Source organism: Polypterus senegalus, chromosome 8 (genome assembly GCF_016835505.1).
Source record: "Polypterus senegalus isolate Bchr_013 chromosome 8, ASM1683550v1, whole genome shotgun sequence".
Taxonomy (NCBI): domain Eukaryota; kingdom Metazoa; phylum Chordata; class Cladistia; order Polypteriformes; family Polypteridae; genus Polypterus; species Polypterus senegalus.
In genome coordinates, this window is record NC_053161.1 from 117,681,400 (window position 1) to 117,706,449 (window position 25,050).

At 39.9% G+C, this 25,050-nt stretch overlaps 1 protein-coding gene across 2 annotated transcripts in view; it reads right to left on the minus strand.

The window, feature by feature from the left end:
- LOC120533629 (sodium-coupled monocarboxylate transporter 1-like) overlaps positions 1–24,264 on the minus strand; it is a 35,168-nt gene extending 10,904 nt beyond the window's left edge. The window contains exons 1-13 of one of the 2 annotated variants that reach the window (XM_039760541.1): positions 24,245–24,264; positions 23,520–24,135; positions 21,773–21,838; positions 21,078–21,129; positions 19,137–19,204; positions 17,828–17,982; positions 16,645–16,785; positions 12,034–12,163; positions 7,246–7,334; positions 4,413–4,522; positions 3,558–3,625; positions 2,207–2,293; positions 20–240 (exon numbers count right to left, since the gene is read on the minus strand). In XM_039760541.1, coding sequence (XP_039616475.1) covers positions 20–240; positions 2,207–2,293; positions 3,558–3,625; positions 4,413–4,522; positions 7,246–7,334; positions 12,034–12,163; positions 16,645–16,785; positions 17,828–17,982; positions 19,137–19,204; positions 21,078–21,129; positions 21,773–21,838; positions 23,520–23,882 — 1,550 coding nt within the window. In that variant the 5' untranslated portion in view covers positions 23,883–24,135; positions 24,245–24,264. Of the gene's footprint in view, positions 1–19; positions 241–2,206; positions 2,294–3,557; positions 3,626–4,412; positions 4,523–7,245; positions 7,335–12,033; positions 12,164–16,644; positions 16,786–17,827; positions 17,983–19,136; positions 19,205–21,077; positions 21,130–21,772; positions 21,839–23,519; positions 24,163–24,244 lie in introns of those variants that run through there. The other variant, XM_039760542.1, reaches the window with a different exon arrangement.
- Positions 24,265–25,050: the final 786 nt, after the last annotated feature.

Sequence of the window (25,050 nt, forward strand, 5' to 3'; positions counted from 1 at the left end):
TTTGCATGATGACACTTACCTGGTGCTGTCTTCAGTTTGCACTGCACCAGTGGTGAACAGAGACGACGCTTCAGTGGTTGTCATTGTCCAGTTTGATTCTGTTGCACTGACACTGAAGTTGCAGCCGGCTGTGCTTAAAGGCAGAGGTAGTGTTCGCGCGGCTGAAGGTGGGTAGATCTGAGAACCAATGCCCACCCAGAGGGAAACTGCAAATCCTGCGGCAAGTCCAACCAATCCACCCTAAAAAAAAAAAACTTGTCTTACATGTGGGTCTTTGTGCTAACAAAGGGAATTCCTATAGGTCTCACAACATTCCATTAATGTTTAACATGTTCACTATCAATAGTATAACAAAGTTATTGCAAGTCTCTGAACTATCTTACAATGAATAAAAATTCAGAGTTTACATTTGTTTTCTAATATCATTATAGGTTCATTAATACTTAAAATAAATCCATCCATTCATCCATCCATTTTCTAACCCGCTGAATCCGAATACAGGGTCACGGGGGTCTGCTGGAGCCAATCCCAGCCAACACAGGGCACAAGGCAGGAACCAATCCTGGGCAGGGTGCCAACCCACCGCAGGACACACACAAACACACCCACACACCAAGCACACACTAGGGCCAATGTAGAATCGCCAATCCATTAAAGCACAATTTAATGCATTTACATAAAGTTTATACATAAGAGGGTGGTATTGTGTTACAGTAGTTAGTGCTGCTGCCTCACAGCTCCAGTGTCCTGGGTTCAAATACCAGCCTGGGGTTTGTGTATGCGCTCTGCTGTATCTCTGCCCGCCACAGATATGTGTGTTGGTGCAGCAGTTTTCAGGCTCAGTCCTAGGGCCTACAGTAGCTTCAGCTTTTTATTCCAAGCAGTTTCACATTTATTGAGTCTTGTTAGCTCTAACTGATCTCATTTAACTAGCTGGTCTTTTTGTGGTTTTTTTTTGTTAATCTTCTCTAATTCTGGATTCAGAAAAGAGTGGCAAATGTGATTTTTACATTTATAAGAAATATTTGTATTTTTGCTATTGTTTTAAATGCTTAACACTCTGTTGATGTTTTGACCCTTATTTCTGAAGTTTACTGCATTTATTAAATCCTGATAATGACAACAATGACCAAAAATTCTGATGTGAGCATCAGTAGGCTTTGCACTCCAGGAACCAAGTTACCTGTACTATTCTGTCACATTTCAGTAATTATTTACCACTCTGATGCTGATCTTTCTGATCATAAAATAGGTCATTACGATAGCAGTTGACGAGAAGAATTCATAATTAATTGTAGAATTACATTATTTGAGGGTTCCTCTAGAGTGCCTCTTTCTCTTGCATGATTTGGCTCAAAAACTAATCAACACATCATCATCTCAAAACAGGCTTAAGTTTCGAGTTTGGCATTTTTCCGTCCAGGTGTTTTAGCTCTAGACTGGCCTCAAGAAAGTGTGACACACAGACACACACACCCATCATCAAGATATCAATGTTTTTGGTATCAGGGGACCCTAAAACGTCAAGATGTGTTGAAAACTGGAGATTGAAATTTTTGAAGAATTCTAAAGCTTTGCGACTTTAGGTCATACACCAAAGAAAGTATGCATCTCATAAATGTGGCTTGTCGTTCATAAACTAAATTGTTAGGCCAGTCACATGAAATCTTCAGCTTAATTCAAAAACTATATCTATAAGTTATGTAAAAACAACTGGTGTTTATTTGACTAACTTAGCTTTGCTACCTCAACTTTATGTTTTGTCTTATGCATTGGTCATGGTGAGTTTTTCAAATTACGTTGGTTAGTGAATCATGCAGCATAAAGTAACAAATCCTAACTATTTTGTATCTTCATTCAGAATTTCACAGTTTGTGCGTGTTCCTCTTTTGTCTCTTTGGATTTTGCTTCGCACATCCCAGACATGTGCAGATTAGGTTACTTTAAAATGGATGAGCATTAGCGTGAGTGTGTACATGAGCGTGCCTTCTAATGGACCCTGGGTGGGATGCCAGCCACCTCAGGGCACACACCCAGTAAGCCAATTCAGAGTCGTCACTTGAATCAGCACATGTTGACTTTGGGCTGGAAGAGAAAACTGGCCCTGACCAAATCCAGATCCCTGGAGCTGTGAGGTGGTCTTTTTCATCCTGATGTCGATTTTGAATTTAAATGAAGTGAAATACACAGCACAAGACCCACTTACAGTAGAGTTGGCACATGGAAAGAGAATCCCCAAAACAAACAGTCCCAAAAGTGGTCCGCCGATCATTCCAAAAATGCTCAGAGCGGCCTGCAAAGAGATAGAAGTACAGGGTTTTTCTTTTCATTAAACTCTAAAAAGTAACAGGAGTGCATCTTTTTTATAGTAAGTGAAATTCTGTTTTTCTAATACTTTTATTCTGGGGCTTTGTAAAAAAGAAAACACACAGCTTAGTTAACTTTATTATTCATTCTATCATATACCTTCTTTAATTTATAATATACATACAATAAAGCTTTTTACCTTTGTGTACCACCACCATCAAAACAAAATGCTAAAGCTCTTTGTCATATGTGTCGAACACAAAAGAAGGATACAGAAAGGGAGAACACCTTGTACTAAAGTAACTGACAGCCAACAAAACGCTGCTACCTCTCTGTGCGTCCCTACTGACTGATCCACTTGCTCCAGATCACTGAAACTCTCTGTCCTTCTTTCTCTCAGTCAGCTCATGCTTTGCCTGCGTTACCTTCCAGCCAGTCTGAACCTTTGTAAACCCACCTTGTCACTGCCAGAGCCTGACTTGTGAACCCCGTCCTTAGCTTCCTTGCTTTGCACACCTATAGGGACACACTCTGGAAGTCCTGAGGCCGGGTGGGTCCAGTTGCTGAGCACCATTGCATATTGAAACAGCCAGCCATCCTTCTGGCATTGACTCTTCCACGTGGCAGAGCAGAGATCTGCATCTCATCTTAAAGATGCACTTTGTGTGGCCCCATCATGGGGTTGAAGAACACTTATAATGTTCATGCCATCTTTTGCAACCTACTGGTTAGTTCAGTAATCAGAGAAAAATTGCTTCCAATAAATTTTGGGGGCACTTGGCCATCTAGTGGTCACCTTCCCACTACCTAATAAAGTGCTGACCATTCCTGGTGTGTGCTATTGCCCTTCTTCCTTGGCTTGCCCCCTTTTTAACCCAGACATTGCCTTGCCGATCTGGAACTCTGATACACCCCAAATAAATCTTGGTTTCATAAAATAAAATTATATACTGTTGAAAAACATAATCTTGTACTGCGTGTCTTCATGTGGATGCATTAATTACTTTGTAATTTTTAAGCATTTAGGTGAATTTACCTGTGAACTTTTTTTAGTGCCCTGCAGTGAAGAACGCTATACAAAAATGAACCAAGCTGAATTAAATATGCAATATTAAAATTTGTTGTTATAATTATTATACAGTAATGTCTTTATCTTTTAAACAAATCTAATTATATAGTGTGATTTTCTGCACATTAAAATATAATTAACACCCAGGTGAAACCATGATATTTGTCATTTGCTCTCCTACCTGTAAAAGTCCTCCCATCAGAGATGCTAAAGCAGCCATCCCAATACACAAAGCTCCATACAGAATACCTGCAAAGCAAAAAATCACTTTTAACTTGGGCTCAGAGCAGTGCTGGAATAAACCTGAGTGACACAGCATATATTTAAAGGTCACTGATAAGTATAGATCAGATTCTGAGTTTCAATGCAATGCCTTGTTTGGGTTTTCTGATTCAGCTTTAAGCAAACTGCCTTCAGTTATTGAACAGGAAAGTGAACAGCAGGAATAGAAAACCAGTCAAGGAGCCATTATTATTCAGCACAAAGTGTAAGTCGCTATAATGCTAGCACAATGCTGAGCTTTTCAGATGATATAAAACTTCTCCTCTTTGAGCTTCCATTAGTGTTAGTAATGAAAGATGTGGGAGATGAGATGGTAAAGTGTGGGGTGTCCACAAGCAGCAGTCTGTGCAAGTGGAGAAGCAACAGGAAATTCTTTTTAATGGGTAATGTGGGGGCTTCAGGGACTTGGGTCTAATTCTCAGCTCAGCCACTGTCTGGGCGGAGTGGACATCTGCTCTTCGTATCCTTTCCCTTCTCTCTTGGGTTAACTTTGTTTGATCCTTAGTAACTGTGAATAGTGAAAAAGGATCAATATACAGCTCGGAACTGCTATATGTATATTGTGCCTCTTAGTAAAGTCGTTACATCCTGAGATGCCCACCCTTCAAGTGTGAATCATATATTGCAACCTGAAGACAAGACACATTGGTGATATAAACAGCTATTCCAGGCTCTACTTATATTCAACTTTAGCAGATGACAACATTTTCTTTCATTACATAATTCTGGCAACTAAAATAAGAAGTAATCTTACTTGTGCCCTTTGAAGCCCAGGACAATTTCTTCTCTGATAGGCTGATATAAGGTTTCACCAAATCCTCCACTGTTACAGCCGCAAGAGCATTAATGCTAGACGAGACGGTGCTGCAAAAATCCAAAGCAGTCCAAAGTTAGCTTTGACAGAAAGAGGCAAAGGCAAAGCATTTCCCACTACTGAGGCTCTTAGTGTGTTGGATAAAAAAGAAGAGGCCTTTTCATATTAATTTCTTGATTGTTTTCAGATTGTGTTTTAGGATTTGGACACGCTTTACCTGCCATTTTGTATATCACCTCCTCCCTCTCTTTTGGGTTAGTTTCACACATTATAGACTTGTGTAAATAAATACATTATTTTTCATTACCTTAACATGCCTTTATCACTGTTAGCGCTCCCTTATCTGCTGTCTAACTTTAGTGTATGCGTCCTTCTGGTTATCTTCAGGTTATTGCTGAAGAAGTGGCACAGGGGACAGTGGGGTGAGATGAACTGGCGCTCACCTGACACAGAGCTCACAGTTGTGAGAAGCTGCCTAGGGTATGAATAAATAAAGATGAGATTTACTTCTATAGGGAAAGTGAAGCAGAGTAACAGTTAGTTCCTGATGCAGAACAAAGCCATAGTCCTAGGTGCAAGTGTACTGTGGCTGCGAGCTATGTCTCCATTCAGGCCAGGTGAGTGCAAGGATAAGACAAGAAGAGTTGGGTAGTGGACATAACAAAGTTAGGATAGGGTCACCCTGAAAGCCTTCCACAATAAAATATTACCAATAAAAATAATAAGTTGAAAAAGTCCATAATACAACAGGCAAATCAGAAAGGCAGGCAGGCGATCATACCTAAAATAGCAGGAGCATCAGTGCCAAATACAAGAAGGGTAAAATTAAAACAGACAAGAAGTCAAAGTGTAGGAATCAAGGCAATTCCAGAAAGAACCGAAAATGTTGATAAACACCACAAAAACACTCAAATGGGGTGTTGCACGGGTACGAAAATCAATGCACTGTTAAAACACCATCTAAGCTTATTCAGATTATGCCCCATGTCTGTCCATTGACTGACTGCTGTGCTGTGTGCTACTTCTTGAGGAGGCTGAAGCAGGCTGGTCTGTGCCCCTCTATTCTGACCACTTTTTACAAGTGTGTGGTAGAGAGCACCCTCACCTCCTGTATTACAGTGTGGTATGGCAGCTGCTCGGCCACAGACAGGAGAGCACTGCAATGGGTGGTTAAGTCTGCAGAGCAGATCATCTGCAGCAACCTACCCACCATTGAGGACATTTATGCCAGCTGGTGCAAAGGAAAGCCTCCTTCATTATGGAAGACATCACTCATCCTGCACATGGCCTGCTTGGCCCCCTTCAATCGGGTAGGAGAGTGCTCAGCTTATGGACTACCAGGTTGAAGAGCAGCTTCTTGTTGGATGCTATTAGACTAGTGAATATAACATCGCTAAATCTGACTGTGCACTCTGTATGATTTATACTACACTTTGCCTTTTGTTCCAATAGTCTCATGTACTAAACTGGTGCTACTACCTTTTTTATTTGCTGCTAATTACAGGGCATTTATTTTAGCCATAGTTATCTTTCTGTATTTACGTTATTTCATTCTTTTTATTGTATATCTGTGATACCTTTATCTCACAGTTTGTTGTGTTAAGGAGCTACTTTTTACTATGTATTATTTCTTATTTAATGGAGTTATCTTGGGCGTTGTTTAATTACCAGGACCTGAGTACAGAGTTTCATTTCTGCACATTGATTACAGTAAAGAATCCATTGAAGTGGCAAGATCAGAAGCAAACAGAAACATATCCTACTTCTAACAATTTAAGGGTGGCAGAAATAATCCATCCATCCATCCATTTTCTAACCCGCTGAATCCGAACACAGGGTCACAGGGGTCTGCTGAAGCCAATCCCAGCCAACACAGGGCAAAAGGCAGGAACCAATCCTGGGCAGGGTGCCAACCCACCGCAGGACACACACAAACACCAAGCACACACTAGGGCCAATTTAGAATCGCCAGTCCACCTAACCTGCATGTCTTTGGACTGTGGGAGGAAACCCACGTAGACACGGGGAGAACATGCAAACTCCACGCAAGGAGGACCCGGTAAGTGAACCCAGGTCTCCTAACTGCGAGGCAGCAGTGCTACCACTGCGCCACCGTGCCGCCCTGCAGAAATAATAATAATAATAATAATAATGTCTTGTACAGTTGTGTCCTAATCTAGCAAAAGAAATACAAAAACTAGGCTGCACAGACTAATTCTGCAGAAATCTATCTACTGTATAATAAAACACTTAAGCACTGTGTGTCCAGTCGTCCTGAGCAATCTGATTGGTCAGTTTGACTTTGTGTGAGGCAATGAATGAGGAAGTGTGAGTAAAGGAGTAAAGGCATATGAGGCATACTGAGAGAGTCACCTTCAAAGACAGGAACAAAAATAATGGCAGAGTCTGGGAGGCAGGCTTTATGAATTTCCCCTTGGGATTAATAAAGTATCTATCTATCTATCGATGGGAACACACTCAAGACAGGAAGCACACACGTGAATGCAGAGGAAACGTGCTGAAGGAACACTTAGGGCAAGAGATATCAAATTTTTTTTACTTATTCTATTACTTCTGTTTCACAGGTACCGTGGCTATTCCAGAAAATCTAAGCATAAATTGTACCTTCTGACAACTCTTTTTATTGCTATTGTCTTCTTTTTACTGCAGAGATATTTAAGCCTCAACAACAGAAGTGATGTCTGCTACACTTTAAACAAAACAGTGCTCAGAGTAGACTAGTTGCTTGTCCATGGAAATTGACAGTTCCTACCTTAGAGTCCCACTGTAGGCACAAGACACAAAGAGCCCAGGAACACCAGGGAAGTCTCTGAGGATGTCCAGCACGAGGTATGGCATGAGCTAAAGACAAAACAACACACAAGGGTCATGTTTCTTCTTTTCTTTGAATTGTTTCCCTTATGCTTTCAATTGAATGTTTGCATTTCCTACTTGTTTCTTATGAAAGCAACAGCCAAAAGAAAACTTCAAATTTCTGTTAACCTCTAAAGTTAATAATTTGACAAAGATGCCGAACACTGTTCAAGGTACTATTTAGTCCTGGAATTTTATGTAATATTTAATATGGCAATATTCATCATTTAGCAGTGGCTACTAAGAGTTAACTGCAGAGATGACAGGATATTGGAATTCATTTAACTGAACTTCCAAATTCATTTTTTTAATTTGGTTTCAGGTCAAAAAAAAACCCACTAAAGTAAAATAATGGTCTTTTTGTTCTTGTTAATTATACTGAATTACATAGCAACAGCAAAGTGTTGTTTGCTGACATGTGTGAGGGACAGCTGGCATCCAGTGGCGTAGCTGGGGCGGAGGGGGCGGTTCGCCCCAGGTGGCACATTTTTGGGGGCGGGATTATTGGCCACAAGGCTCAGTACAATTCGTATGTAAGCAGCAGGGTTCAGAAAAATATCACTCATGTATGAAAAAAGTCAAATTCTCTGATTTTTAACCACAAATGCTTAAAAAATAATGTTCAGACTGTCCTTCTGCATCAGACACAGCAGTTGAAATGTATTAGGCAATGACAAAAATAAACATAAACGTTACACCGATAATAATTTCTAAGAAGATAAACAACTAATTTACAATTTATAATTTCGTTTCGTTATTAATCCGAATGCGTTCTTGCTCTGCGCAGAAAACATCCCCACCTATTACTTTGGTTCTGGTTTTCGTAGCGTAATTATATTAAACTAATAATTAGAACACGGCTTATCAGTGCGTCTATACTATATTCTTGTCTAGTTGATGCTTATAAATGTATATAAAAAATTATTGCTGTTTCTTTATATATGTATAAATCTATGCAAAATGTATCTTCATTTTTCTCTATACATCATTTTAATTTTCTATTTAAATAGCTTAACATATTCAGATATGTTGGAGGGCGGCAAATTGAAGCCCCACCCCGCCCCGGGTAGCACGAACTCGAGCTATGCCACTGCTGGCATCTTTACACCTCCTTAAAGTAAGGACAGAGGGAGATGGCTTTGGAAGGGTCTCCCCCAAATTGCCCCCCTGACTTGAAACAGCGCCTCGGATTCCCACAGGTCTGTCTGGTAATTACTGTTTGTCAGCATAGCCCTGTTGGGTTTTGTGGATGCCGCCAGGAGGAACTGTGGGAGCTGCAGAGCTCTACTTTGGGCTTCCGCCACACCTGAGTGTAATTCCAGACCTCTCTAACGAGCCACCTGGAATTCTCCCTGGTGTGGCAAAAAAAGGAGCCAGAGACGCACCAGAGTCAGGAGGAAGAGGGATGAAGCTTGTCAGTGGAGGAGTCGAAGAGGAAGGTAGGACTAGTATTGGTACTAATGGGAAATGGGTGGAAAATGGTTCCCACTGAATAAAAGCCTTTTATTTAATAGCACTTGTGTCTGTGTCTGTCATGTTGGGTGTTTGGGTGGCTGGTGCGCCCCTTGGTGGTTCACACATGCATAAGAAGATTTGCTGTGGGAGTTGTTAAAGTTAAATGGTGTCAGTGCCGACACCACCATTAAGGTGAATTAGGCATTCGGAGGGGAGGAAACCCAGTAATACGGGTTATCTATCAGTTGGTTGGCACACTAATAAGCGTGGCCTAGGGTACAAGATAACGTAGCACAGTCAGTTACTGGGCAGAGCAGAATGTTCTCATCACGCCTTATATGTTTTATGGTGCATCTCCTATTTCTTTATTTATCTCAGCCACCTCCTCTGAGGTTAATGTCTGCTACATTTTAATGGTGTCATGGTAATCGCACCTTGTAGCAGTAGTTGCTGTACTGTCGCGTGTACAGAGTACAGTGGAATCTCATTTACTTGTCTGATGCCACACTTTGGCACCATGATACTTTAATGCATTACTGGGTATTGTTCAGAGATTAAGAAATCGGCTCCAATAAAAACTAGCTGTGAGCATCAAAGTTTGGAAAAGTTGTTTAATAAAGGGAGTATGCCTTTCGGACTCGGCTTTGAAAATAACTGAAAAGAATTCTGCATTTGAGTCAAGCCAAATATTTGTTTAATAATTAAAAAGAAAGCTGGGATACGCACTAAGAAAGTTGTGGTTACATCTCATTTTTTCTCCTGTTTTGTGTTTTTCACACTTCCTGGCTACTAAGTAACTTTATGCTCCAAACCAGTCTGTTATTTTAAAAAATCAGGTGTTAGGCACTGTTCATTACAGTCCTGTGTTCATAATATTTCAAATTTCAGGGTGGGAGTGGAACAGAGGTCAGCACTGCTGCCTCAACGCTTCATTGTCCTTTTAGCAACCATAAATAACAGGAGCATTCTGTAGGTTTTAATTAAAGTTAAGTGGTATGGAAAAGACACCAATATACCAGATTGTTATCATTACAAGGACAGGTAAACATCAGAAACTGAAATAGCAAGAAAAACTCGCAGTCATAAGGTGCTTAAAATTCTTTCTCCTAAAATGTTTTGCTTGATAAACTGTAGAGAATTTTCAAGTGAACAAAGTTTCTTCTTTAGATAGTTTGAAATTCAGCAGGGAAACACATACAGCCTCTGCACGGATATAAGATAGCATCTCTTAACGTCACATGCCACGTGGCAGCAGCTACAACTTACGTCAACTATGACATGAACTAAATTGCTGGTCAAAACACAAAATATCAATAAATAAGTCAATTTAAACTAAATACAAAATGTATACAAGGACTTGAGTAAAAGTAATTTTTCCATAATACTTACAACACTAAAGAACCAAAATTCAAATTTTTGGCTTGGTTTTCTGTATGCCTGTGGTTCTGCATGTCTACAGGTGCTCTGGTTTTCCTCCACAAAGACACTAAATTGGTCCAGTGTGTGTGTGTGTGTGTGTCTCACTGCCCACCTAAATGGACAGGCACCCTGCCCACGGCTAGCTCCTGCTTTACACCCAATCCTGCCAGATAGGCCTCATCCTCTTTTACCCTTTCATTATTTTATCTGAATTTATGACACAGCCCTTTTTTCCAAATATGTGACCTTTTTTTCTCCCTCTTCCTGAATTGACAGCCCTGTGCCATCCTCTAGCATATGGCATAGCCAGAGTGGTGATTCTAAACAGCTGCTTTTTTTCCCATTGGTTAGTAGTACATTTCTGTTTTATTTTTTTAGAATTGCCACATTTCCACACATTATTTTCTCTCCAATTACTGTAGTCCAAAATGACTGAAATTTAGAAAATCTTTATTATTGGAATGTTTTTACTCATAAGTAAGTGTTCAAATTCCTTCTTGTCGGTCTTTGGTATCTCCTTATGACCTTCCAAGGTGTCTGCATCACTCTATGTCCAGCCTATTTACCTGCTACCCCATAAGACGTACACAATGTATGAATTCCTTCAGATTTATTCTGCGGAATTAATTTCCCATATTCATCACAGCTGTTCCCAATCTATTGGCATTCAGGCACCACTTGAAGACCCATCTCTTCAAAAAGCACCTCGGGATTGGTTTAGGTTTCACCTGCACCTCTCGCTACTACAGTTGCATTAACTATATCAAAAGAACTTAGATCCCTTAATTCTGTGTTCCATTAGGCCATAGCCGTACTGCTCTATGCTGTTGTCAGCCAGCAGAATAACATCAGCCCTGGAGATGTCAGATGCCTGAAAACATCAAGAAAAACAATTGCATTGCAGGAATGACCCTAGGCTTGCTAGAGGTAGTGATCCAAAAGAGGGTGACGTCAAAATAACGGACCATCATGACTAATGCTGCCGATCCTCTCCATGGCACATTGCTCTGCAGCAACTTTGGACCCAAGCTTATTCCACCACAGTGTGGTAAGAGGCTTTACTTCACCCTAAGCAGTTATAACAAGACACGTGACATTGGGACATATAGCACCTTTCATCCATCCATCTATCTATCTATCTATCTATCTATCATGTAGCACCTTTCATCCATCCATCCATCCATCTATCTATCTATCTATCTATCTATCTATCTATCTATCTATCTATCTATCATGTAGCGCCTTTCATCCATCTATCTATCTATCTATCTATCTATCATGTAGCACCTTTCATCTATCTATCTATCTATCTATCTATCTATCTATCTATCTATCTATCAAATGTGCAGTTCTATACCTATTGTTCTTGCAGCCATTTTAATTTGTCCATAAACATGTAAAAATCTAACACAGGTTTATTTATATAAAAACAGAATTGACATAATGACACTAGTCAGGCATTAATGGATTTCTGGGCTCAGAAACATTAGAATGGAAGCAAAAACATTCACAACTTTTAAAAGATATCTGGATAAGATATTGGGATAGCTTCATTATTAGCTAGCTAAGTGACTTTGGTAGACTGAATAGTCTTGTCTCATTTTTATATTCTAGAATAGCTCAAAATGTTAATTGTACTGTACTTTTTAGTTCATCATTTCAGATTTATCTAGCACAAACAACCGAATGGGACCTGTTCTCCCACAATGCTTTCTATTTACATTTAATTCATTTCACAAATATTCTAAGGAGCTTAACTGTCTGCCTCACTCAGATCTTCACACAAGTTAATATGACGTTTCCGTGGGGGTACCTGGTCTGGGGCTGACACAATATGTGCTGTCCAGGGATCACAGTCCTTGTAGATGGAGTACAAACTCAGTCCTGAGAAAACTGCACAGGCCAGGATTGCCCAGAGTCCAATAAGGTTCACATAGAGGGACCTGAATAGAGGAAAATAAACATATAAAGTGTTATGTGTAGTTAAAATGGTTGAGTTTGTAATTTGTTTTTATTTTGCCAGTATATACTTTAGAAAACAAGGGAAAATTAAACTAAACAGGATACCAGATGTTGCATAACAGTTTATCAACTGAGAATCTGTGAACTGCATGCCTTCAGAATTCATCCCACTCAAAGCGCACAGGACACTTCTAAAGGCATCAACTAGGAATGCCTGCTTCTTACTCTTGTCATTCATATTGTCATTCCATATCATTTTATGACCATTCTCACTCAGTCTCTTTATTCTCCAAACTTCCCTTTTTATTAGACACTGGCAGGATTGTTTCCACCTAATATCGCACCTACATTTGTCTAGTTACAAGGGTGTAGTGAATTAAATTGTATGAAACTATTGCAGGGTTTCACAGAATGCCGTACTGCACCACTTTTCAAACATGCTTAATCCAATTCAGGATCATAGTTTAATGAAGCCCATCTCAGCAGAACTGCACACAAGGCACAAACCAACCAGGAATGGGGCACACTCTCACCTACTAATACTCACACTTCCATCGGGTAATTTAGACTCCTGTCAACCTAATGCTAAAGTCTTTGGATGTGTGGGAGGAAAACAAGAACACCTGAACAAAAACCCATACAGACATGGGGAGAATGTGCAAGCTCCACACAGGCAGTGTCCAGGCAGGGCATTCAAACGATTCCTGTGAAGTTGTGAAGCAAAAGAAGGAACCACTGCGCATTCTGCTCTGTAGAAGTAAACCAATGCAATACAATCGAAAACAAATGATGTAGTCTAAGACACTTAGTGATATTTAAAATCTAGAGCAAATGTAGTGTCACATGTGTGTGTCAGAGGGTCACCCTCTGGGCTCATCTGATGTAAGCAATACCAGCCTAGAACGAGAGGGAAAAGGCTGTCACTAACAGATCCAAGAAAATGCCCAGTGAGGGCAACAGACTCTGCCCCTTCTAGTCAAAAGGAAATAAATTTGAGGTGCTCTCTGAAGATGGCGTCTCATTTGGACGTTGACTCGGCACAGGATGGCGCTCTACCCCTGACCTGACCAATTAACAGAGGCACTGGAGCTTTGTGTATTAGGTTGTTTTTTGCACCCCTTAGAGCTATTTTTGTTCTTACTGGCACCATTATTAAAGGGGGTGACTCAGTTGGCACCCCAACATTTATTTTGGATCTCATGTCATACCTCACTCGACCACAGTAGATTGTTTTTTAGATGATATACTACAGGAGTATTCTGGGAAATCTGGTACATTTGGTTACCCTACAGGTACGACTGACATCATGTGCATGCTCTGAAGTGCTGTTCATTGAATTAACTGGTGAAATGAATTGTAAATTGTAGAGTGTGTTAGGCGACAGTGTGACTGAGTGTAGAAGTGTGCATTCTGCAATGGCCTGGCACCTTGTCTGCAGTTTGCCCTCTCTGATTGTGAATCATATTAGCAGGAAAAGAAGTGGATGGATGAATGTTTTATTTTTAATAACATATTATGCAGTTGGTTTATGTTAATCTCAGGGGAATAAAAATATCATCCGTTGCTAGCTATGGTGGCATTGACATGTAGTCTGTATTACTGCTCACTACTAAAGATTAGTTATAATATTATAATTCTTGGTCTAATGCTGTGCTCCTTTTACCTCAGATGTCAATGTCGGTGCTGGGAATGACATCACACCCGAGTTGACTGTTTTCCAGTAAAACATTCGGAAAACCTTTCTTGTGCTTGCTCCATTGGAATAGACAGCAGCTGACAACAACGCGTTATGCTCCATTTTGTGTATCGAAACACAGCAGCAGCGTGCAGCAGGTAGAAGTTGGACAGTACTGTGTGTACAGATGATTTAATTAGACACACACAGACAGAAGTGCTACTACAGCTTTCACCAAAGTTCACAGTGCACGTCACCATTTTGGATTAACATCACGATCTGAAGTTGGATAAATTTGGACTTGACAGACCAGCCTCAGCTTTTCGATTTGATAATTTGACTTAAGGGGGCGTTTTAAATTAAATATTCCGACTAGAACTTCCAACTTCAAGTGGAATGGAGCATTAGGGCAATCAAGAGAATCGTGAAGGTCTTATTTAAAGTTCCCAAATGTTTACTCACTCTCTATGTACAGGAACATTGTTGTCATTCATTTAATGGCTGATAAAGAAACAAACTAGTAAGCTCTGTGTGTACCCATTATCAACTTGTTTGGGACTGATTAGCACTGATAATGCTTATCGATGATGACAGACAGTTATGCTGGCCCAAAAGACTACTGAAATAGCAGAAGTTGTTTGTCACTAGATACACCATTGTGTAACAATTACAGGTATACTGATTAACATCCTATCTCATTTGAATCATTCTCATTGCTGGCGGCTCTGTAAATTCCCTCATGTTGTTTTATTATTTGAACATTCAGCTCTCTTCCCACTGTGAGATGAATGTTTGTCGCTTGTTTGTTTTTCACAGGCAGGAATATTTGCAAGATAATATTGCTGTTTGTTACTCTTGGCACTTCATTTTGTTAATTGTAAGTTTTCTCAGCTTACACTTGCGCTTACAGTTCCAATGTGCTGTTCTGTTTGCCACTCCGCGTTAGAAAATTCAACTGAAACTCTCACCCCAGCCGCTACAATTTTCAGGAGTAATTACATCTTCAATGTTTTTAAGACATCCATTAATCTTCATTTTTTAAATACAGCTAGAATTGTATTCCACTAGGATTCTCTGCCACTTGGACAATTTAAGTTTCATGAAGAATTCTTGGTTATTTAATAGTTTGTATCCCACTATTTAAATGTGTAGGCTTTTTTTGAAAATATTATTTTACAAGTGAACAAATATTAAGCATTATTATTTCTAAAGAATTGGTCTGCTCTTGCAGAGCAAGGGTTGACTACATTTTGGTCCACAGAGGTTTTAAAATAAGGTTGATATTGTCACTAATCCTAAAGCCTGAGAGTGGCAATGTGGTGCATATTGATTAGCAAGTAAGAATTTCACTGTTCTCTGTACACGTGACAATAATGACAATATAAACTGACCTTAATATAAAGTTTGGCTATCATTCTGAGTCTCATACCCCAGAACAGACTTTGAGGAGTGCACACAGAGGAGTGTGTTGTTTCGATAACACATTATCAAATGTTCCTCATTTATGCAACTTTGAAAAGGCGTGCTAACAGAGATGCCAAAACGCTGCCACCATTGTTTTCCGCCTCTCATCCAACCCTGTAGTTCTGAATCCTTACCACTGAGCATGTTACAATATTGTGGGCGTCTAAGACGCCTGCTGCATGTGTAGTGTTTGGTCCTTGTAATTTAATTTCTATTTACAAAGTTAGCATTAAGTTTGTGATTTTCATGGGTGAAGAGTCAAGGGGCTACTGAGTCTTGGAAGATGTCCAGCTTGGAGACCTGAGGTTGTGTACCTCTGCTGTCTGTGGCCTCTGGTATGAACAGGAGTAGGGCATGTCACCTCGAGACTAGAGCTCATAGTGTACTGCCAGAAATGAGCTACCCCAGGTAGTGACGTTAAAGTTCACAAATGAGAGTAGAAGCAATCTTTAAACTGATCCAAAAATATTGTATTAGATTGGGGTAGAAAAGTTGAAGCACTAGCCCTCAGACATTAATCCTCAGCTGCAGTCACAAGCTCTGGGTGGGGAACCAAAAAAATGAGAGAATCGTTTGACTCACTCTCCGTGATGTGGTGAGGAGCTCAGCAATGTGAGCGAATTTAGAGAAGAATCACTCCTTCTCTGAATCAAGAAGAGCCAGCTGAGGTGGTCTCACCATCTGATAAGAGTGGCCCCTGAGTAATTCCCACGGGAGGTTTAACTGGCTTGATCAACTGGCAGAAGAGCTGAGCATTTCTAGGACCCCCCCCAGGAGTGTTTACATTTTTCAGCCAGCCTGTGAGCACCTAAGAATTCAGAAGATGGATTGTTGCTGAGGAATAGGCGGCCCGGTCTGTCTAAATCTGTGCATTACTGCTGTCGCCAGCACTGAATCAAGTGAGGTGAAATCATAGATAGATAGATAGAGCTTTATTTGTCCCCTTATACTATTATTTGAAATGGCCTAATTTTGCAATACTAATTTGATGTCTTCTGCAATGTCGTACATCTCTCTGTTCTATTTCTGAACTTGCTTTCCCATCACAGGATATTAGCAATCTGGAACATCATAAAGCAGTTTTGGGTGTAGACAGAATAAATCAAGAAGGATGCCAATCAACTGCAGAAAATGCTCACACGTGTATTGCCATGTTCACGAGTACCAGGCCAATTGGAGTAACCAGCGTACTTAACAAGCACATTTTTAGGAATGTGGAAAGAAACCAGAACAAAGGTATGCACTTCGTTAATAAACTGCTACAGTACCTATGAATTAGAATGAAGAATAAAGATGAAAAAGCAATAAAAAAATGTTACTTACATTTTCGCATGAAGCAGGGTTTTGCATGAAATATATCTCTGCACCTGTGCTTGGTTGACGCCATATATCCCAGTCCAGGTAAAGACACCCCCAAAGATTATTGTCCAAAATGTATGTCTTCTCAGTGGATTGACGTCAAAACTAAATGCACAAAGCAAGAACATTTTGAAATTCATATTTCAGCCTTATTGTACAGATACATTTTTATTTTGTACTTTGTTTTTAATGTAATTGACCTCACGTAAAGTCTAGAGTTTGTTGCTTGATATGTTGCACTTATTTGAACATACATACCATACTTATATGGCGGCTTGCTCCACTCATCCTCTGCTGCCGAAGTCAGCACCTCTATAAATGACCATTTAGAGTGAATTTTCTACACGCCTTCTCTGTACTTTTTGAATCTTTCATTAAGTTTAGGGTATATTATTGCATTTACTTCAGTGTGCTAGTATAATAAAGTGGTGGCTTTATGGTACTGTGGCTAAGGCATTGGCCTTTAAACCCCAAAGGTTCTTATTCGATTCTTGCCTCTCCTTCCCTGTGTGACCCTGAGCAGAGCACATATCTTCCAACATTTCAACTTTAACACAGTATATTCTGATCTTGTAGGTCACCTTGGATAAAGACATTGGTCAGATATTTAGTATAACATCTTATTCTTCACATCTGTTGTCTATTTATTACCTTTATGTTTGGTATGTCATACATTTTCAGGTATTAGCTCTCCATTAAATCACCTAGTAATTGTATCAATGTTAGGCATCCAAGAGAGAATTAATTAAACAATTCACACATTATTTTAAGTAAAACATAACACAACATACTCAGACCCTCGTCCTCCAGCTAAGGGGTTCAGAGAGCAGGAGGCGATTTTGGCAAGACTTGGAGTCTCTGGACAGGTGCCAGTTCATCGCAGAGGCAATTTGGAACTACTGACTCATGTACCCACACTCTGGCCAGGTGCCACCATCCAAGTATCTGGGGATGTGAGTGGTAAACCAGAATAGCTATAGAAAATCCCACAAACCCATGGGGAGAATATAGAGACAGACAACAACCAACCACAGGGATTCAATTCAGAATGCTAGATCTACGAGGCAGCAGCAGCACTAACCACTTGTAGCAGCAAATATGTGACCCTGACAATTCAAATGTATTAGTAAAAGTAAAAGATACTTACTCCCAAAAGTTCAGCCGTCCTCCATGATAAGAGTCGTTTACAATGGTGGACACTCCTCCTTGAACCACAGCTGCTCGGATAATGACAGAAGAAAATCCTGCCACCATGACCCCTACTTGGAAGACGTCGGTCCACACTACAGCTTTCAAGCCTCCCTGAAATAGCAAATGCCCCCATTCATAAATACCATAACTTTTTTTTTTTTTTTGAACTGCTAGTTGACAAAAATCTGGGAACCTTTAAGGCTATGAAAAGGTGAGGGTTAAAAAACCTGAAAAATGTTTTTTTACAAACACTTTACTAAAAAGGTGTAGCATTGCTAACCCTCCTGAGCACATTGTCTTTCAGCTGTTGGAGCAAAAGGATAAAGCTGTTAAGTCTATTCAGTTACTCTTGTTTCCATACTACATACTGTATGTGCAGCAAATTTAGGAATAACAGTGACAAACATTCCACTAGTCAGTGATTCCATCTTGTTCTGTGCATCTGTTTTATATGCTAATGTGGCCAGATGTTTCACCCTGTCAGAACAGCCTCCAGCCACAGCAATCTTAAAGTGGCAGCACAGATAGTAAAAGGATGGAAGGACAGTATTCAGAAAAAATCTAAAACAAGGATCAAACTAGTGTTCAATCCCTGGGTTACACATAAACTTATCTCTGACCCAATGTTAAAATAAAACCTGAACCTGCTGTAGTTCACACTCTATGGTAAACTGCACATGTACTAGTGGAAGGGAAGTCATATTATGGATATTAAGGGAAAACAAAGACGTCCGCAGAAGCAAAGAATGAGGCAGATTTTAATTTAAAGGAAACTTAACTCTATGAGAAAGTCAGAAAATGGTGGATGGATGAAAAGTAAACAAACAAAAATTAAGATAAGTGACAGTGTAAATAAATAACATTGTAGAACCCAGAAAGAAGTGGAAACAAGTGTGAGACCACATACTAATAACCACCAACTGCCCCTTCCTGTCTAGTTTCTAGTTCTTCTCTTCACCTCAGCTTTCAGGAAATCACACTGCAGGGAGTCAAAAATGTGTGGAACCATCTCCAGAGTTATAATCTTAAGCCACTGCCTCCATTAATCAGCTTCTTTTTTATGTTGTCGGTGCAGTTTGAGCCAACTGGAGGCCACAAACGTGTGGTAGACTGTTCAGGACCTCAGAGGTGAGAGAGGTTGGGTGTGTGCTCTGAAGTCGACTGGCATCTGGCCCAGCAGTGCTTCTGAAACATGTTTGGCCCTTAAATATAAAAGGTATCACATGGGAGGCTACACAGGAGAACATATAAATAGAAGTCCTTACCATAGTGCAGTAGAAAGTGCAGACGACCCCAGTTGCGACTACAGCCCCCCAGAGGTCAAAGCCAGTGACTGTTAAACATAAAACATAAAAATTAATGTCAGTCAGTCATCATCTAACACACTTATTCCTGAACAAGGTAATTGAGTGCTGGAGCCTATCAAAGCCAGCATAGGGTGCTAGGCAGGACCAAACCTTGGAGCCCTGGAGAGGGTGCCAATCCATCACTGGGCAAATACACACACGCACACACCAAACACACACTAGGGCCAATTTAGAATTGCCAATCCACCTAACCTGCATGCCTGTGTATGGTGGGAGGAAACCTGAACACCCAAAGGAAACCCACAAAGACATGTGAAGTACATGCAAACTCCACGCAGGGAGGACCTAGAACACAAACCCTGGTGTCCTTACTGCAAGGCAGCAGCACTACCACTGTGCCATAAAAATGAATATACTTCAGCCAATAAAGAGGTTATAGTAAGGCAACCAACCACCTTTTGACACCAGAAAGCAATGGACTATTCAAGTAATACCAATAATTACAAAAGTACTGTTTTGTCAATTTTGTATACCTATTTGCTACCAATAAAGGAGTACACGTGAACCATTCCCATACAGAATTAGCACCAGGGAAGACTATATAAAAATGTGTTTTCTTAATAAAAAACAATGACATGGAAAGTATCAAACCCATGAAGGGGAAAAGCAACAGATAACCAGACCAAACAAAACCAGGTCGGCTCAACTGGCCCTAACTCGAGATCGCCTTTGCACTCTGGTCTGTCTGGCAGCACGCCTAATTCTCAGTTCAAATCCAATAAGCTCTTCTATATCACCATCTGGACCTTCTCACATTTCTTATTGGTCTCTTTTCCATCTGCCAGTCAAAGCCATGTGCTAATCACACCCCTTACTCCAAGATCAACAGGCTTGATCAAAAGGAGCTGTAAAGCCCTGTGCCAAAACTGTTTCTATGGTCAATTCTTGATTACTTCTGGGGTCAAGTATGCCCTCTGGAACTCCAAATGCAACCCTCTTAGAAGTTAGTCCAACTGCCCCCAGGTTCCCCTGTACAGATTTAAAGAGTTAGGAAACTCTTAGTAGTTTGGCTACCTTGATACCTTGAAAAGGGCAAAGTGTACTCTAAATGACCTCTCATGTGCTGTCTAACGGACTCGAGAACATCCTGTACGTTAATAATGGGTGGAGTGGTGGCTCTGAGGCTAAGGATCTGCGCTGGTTTCCCAAAGGTTGCCGGTCCGAATCCCCGTCACTGCCAAAAGAGATGCTACTCTGCTGGGCCCTTGAGCAAGGCCCTTAACCTTCAATTGCTCCAGGAGCGCTGTACAATGGCTGACCCTGCACTCTGACCCCAAGGGGTATGCAAAAAGATGCATTTCACTGCGTGTTGTCCTGTATAACTATGTACGTGTAAATTAATAAAGAATTATTCATAATTGGCCATCCTGGCCCAGTTCCTATTCCTTTACTCCTGATTTTACTACTTTCAACGGTTTTCTTAAAATGCAGTTATACAACCCACATGTACAGAACTGAAGACATTGCAGCCTACCGTGAAACTAAGCTAAAGGTAGCGTCCTTTTCTGCTAGCTTAAATGACGTTTACTTACTTTGGGCAGTCAAGCTTTACAGCTTGGAACAACAGGTGAGAATAAAAAGCTTATTTCCTTAGGTTATTTCAAGTACATGACTGAAGCTACTTGAAATCCAAAACTTGTGTCTGCTTGAACCACCTTTTAAAACACATAGATACAGTAAAGGGAGCCAATGATGTTTTGAATTTTCACATTTAAAACCATGGGCTCATTTCATGAACTTTTGACATCTTATACTTAAGCAGAATTGATCACATTCCCATTTTAGGGAAAACATCTTTTAAAGACAAGCGACAAGGATGCTTATTAAAGGAATACTAACCTTGATTTAAAGCAAGAGCTGGAGCGTAGATAACAATCCCAGTGTATAAAATCTGAAAAAGACATTTAAAAGTAATGAAGAAACAAATAACCCCATAGACATGGTATGCTAAACTTTTAAGACACAGTCATTATAATTCAACAAAGGTGGACATTATCGCCATCAGCAGGACCTTAGGAGCTTGAAGATCCAAAGTAAACTGTCACACTTATCAACCAGTGCTGTGTCAATTATATAAACTTCTAAAACATCCAATATGTTGTATGCAAAAATGCTCAAATCAGCTTAATCCTACATCCGATACATACATTTACATGTACAGATGTAAAGTCAGTTATGCATTTTCAGAAATTCTTCTGCTTTATTTATTTTGCTGTTTACGTTTACTATTCTTACAGAGTGATTATTCTTATTCACCTTCAATGTTTTGCCTTATATCTACAAACATCTGTAAATCTCATCTCATTTTCCTAAACACTTCACCCATGGAAGGCTGTGGTTAAACCTAAATGTATTCATCCAAAAATATGTCAATGTCTTCTTTTAAAGTTTATTATAAACACTGATCGGGACATTTTTAAATTACCAAATTCTTCAATGGCCTCTTTTTCTAATAATACAGTCTTTTCTTTATCTGTTCATATCTGTTTTCAATAATTAAATGAACAAATTACATTTTTTATTACCAAGCTTACCGTCTGAATGATAAACAAGATGGTCCCACAAAGTCGTACTGCTTTATTGAAACGCAATTCTAAATACTGTAAACAAAGCAGAATAACATTAAATAAGAGGAGAGGTATATATCAGTGATTGCATAAACAGTATTTATTTTTACCATTGGTTTGGCTTTGTATAAAATAATGCGTTCTGTGAAGACTTTCAGTCCATGGCAGCAGATCTGGCTCGGCCACTCTTGGGTTTAGAAAGACAGGAGTAGCACAATCTAGAAAGAAAGGCGTGATGGAGCACAAGCCCATAGTAGAGCTCACATCCATCCATTCATTATCCAACCCACTATATCCTAACTACAGGGTCACGGGGGTCTGCTGGAGCCAATCCCAGCCAACACAGGGCACAAGGCAGGAAACAAACCCTGGGCAGTGCACCAGCCGACCGCATAGAGCTCACATACACTCCTAAAAATAAAGACCCCAGAGTGATTCTTCAGAGCAAAGCCATAGGGGAGCCAGTTTTGGTTCCCCAAAGACTCATCCACATGAAGATTATAGAAAGAACCTTTATTTATTTGGATGTGTAACAGACTCCATACAGTAAATAACCATGAATAGATGGAAACAGATGGGTGAAATACCAGTGGGTCATAATTTTGAATAGAGTCTTAACACAGGCTAAGTTCAGGTTTTCTTAATCTGTTAGTGTCATGCCAGGTAGCCTACCATACATTAAGGAGTTCCATTTTTTTCTACATATTAGGAAGATTTTTCAAAGCACAAAGAATCAACTTGATATGCAAAGGACCATTCCCAGAATGAAATGGTGCTTTGTCAAGCAATGGTTCTATGAAGAACCACACAACACAGTAAAGAACCACATAGTGCCATTAAAGAACCAGTATTTTTAAGAGTGTACACCCGTACTCTCTCAAACAAGGCCAAATAATTTAAAGTATAGTTTTGGGGATGTGAGTGGAAAACCTGAGTACCCAGAGCAGGAACTTTCACATGAGTAGAACATCCATGATTCATACTGAGAAATGACCAAGCTGGGGTGTGTAACTAGAAGCTGTAAGGGAGCAGTGCTAACCAATAAAAAAATTGTTTGCTGAAATAGGTATAACTACATAGCACAACTTGTAAGGTATATTTTTTTTACTTTTCAAAAACATAAAACAACCTTTTTTAAAGAAAGCATTCAACAGAATTTGTGCTATGACATGTGAATGATCAGATGAATGTATGTCCAGCTATCTATCCAAATGAACTCAGTTAATTCAATTTAGGGTCAGGGAAACCAAATAAAAAAATACATAAAGATAGACAGATAGATAGATATTATACATGTACAGTATAGTTATTTATGAGTGCTCAGGTTATATGTGTACAATATGGTTATTCATGTGTGCTCAGTTAAATACATTCAAGCACATGCATTTTATCTATCTATCTATCTATCTATCTACGTTAAAGTCATACCGATAAAGTCATACCGATTACTGTAAATAGTTCCTTTTATGTGTTTATCTATCAATCTGTATGAAGCTAGGGCTGCTTCAACTATGCATTTTCCACAACTAATTATTTTCCCTATTAGTTTTCTGTATTTTATTTTTAATTAGGAGCTTATTCCATTATACTATACTGTATATAATACATTTTTACATGCCCAAAAAAAACATTGTTAATACAAAATCTTTTCTAGAAGCTTTTTCTAGATACCATTTTAAAACAATCTGTGTTCTGTATTCTATCTCCTGCTTACCTCATAGGTGCTGGTAATGCCAAGTCTGTAAAACACTGGAACAAAAATCTCTGAACTGATGATCACCACAAAAGCATAAGTGAAACCGAAGATGCTAAACATGGCACCATTTCTATAAATTTCAGCAGGAGTCCCCAGGACAGTGACTGCCGACATAAAACTGGCAGTGAGTGACAAGGCCACTGGGATGGCTGTCATCCTTCTACCGCCCATCAAAAAGTCTTTTGAGGTGTTCTGTCCTCCATCAGCTATTGCGTAGTATATGCCAATGACTGCAGAAATTACCAGCATTGCAGCGAACACCACATAGTCCCATACCACAAATTTTCCTACTTCAGAATACACCTTCATGTCGCTCTGCATGTTTTCAAGTTTGCAGAGCTAAGGGTGGAGGTAAAAAATGAAGATACTTTGATGTTGGTGTGGCTTGTGAAGTGGCTCAGAATCCAATAGTGCAGTCAGATGCCGTGAGAGTGCAGGAGCTCAGATGAAAAACAGTCTCGTTCAGAGCACCAGCAGTTCTTTTGGAACCAAGGTTGAGAATGCCAGCTTACCCTGACTGCTGTGCACGTTACCAGGCGGGACTGGCAGTAGGGTTGTTGATGTCCTTTCAGCTCTGATATAAAGTAACAAAATTAAAAAAAAAAATGGTTTATGAGAAAAACTGTACAAAAAGAAATTGGTTATGGACAAAGAAGAAACAGTCTAAAGAAATCTCTACTGACAATTGAAGTACTTGGCATCCATCAGGTAGCTGCTGAAGGTTAGCGAGTGCCAAACAAAAGTCTCTTTGTGTTCAATGCCGCCAACTCCCTCGCACATAACTCAGAATGAGAGGCTCCTGCCAGCCTTAAATACCTGCAGCGGGAGCTTTGATGGGATGATTTGCATCCAAGCAAGGGGGTGGCTCCTTAAGATACAGTTTCTGAAGTTTAAAAATTAACTTTCTTGTTAATTTCAGCAGACGATGTGTTGATAAGGTCGTTTACACACCTTCCTTAATCCGTTTTAGATTGTGAGGTAAGGAAGTGACTTCTTCAGTGTTCTTAGTGGTTCTTAAGAAAGAATACATCAAGAATTCTTCTGAAAAGGACAGTAAGTAAGAACTAGTGATCACAATTAACATGGCACAAATAGGATTTTCCAAGATGTGGGGAAGTCGCCGGAGGTCTCGGTGCTGAGATGGTGGCCACAGTATAAAGGTATACAGTACAAAGGGATTTGAACCCAGGGTCCTGTAGGTGTGAGGACCACTGAGCACTGAAGCAGCACAACGTGTCTTACACAGCAGTTGAAATGTTCATGAGAAGTAATAACTTCAGAAAGCAGTTCTCCTCCATTGGATTCAGGTAAAATAATGTAATGTTAACATTCTCAAATCCATGTAATTTCATATGGGGTCATGGTGTTCCAAAGCCTTTCCCAGTGGCACTGGGTTCAAAGCAGTAATGATTCTGTACTAGAGGCCAGTCCACTTCAGGGCCCCCTCTAGACACACAAATGAAACAAACTGGGAGCCATCAATTAACCT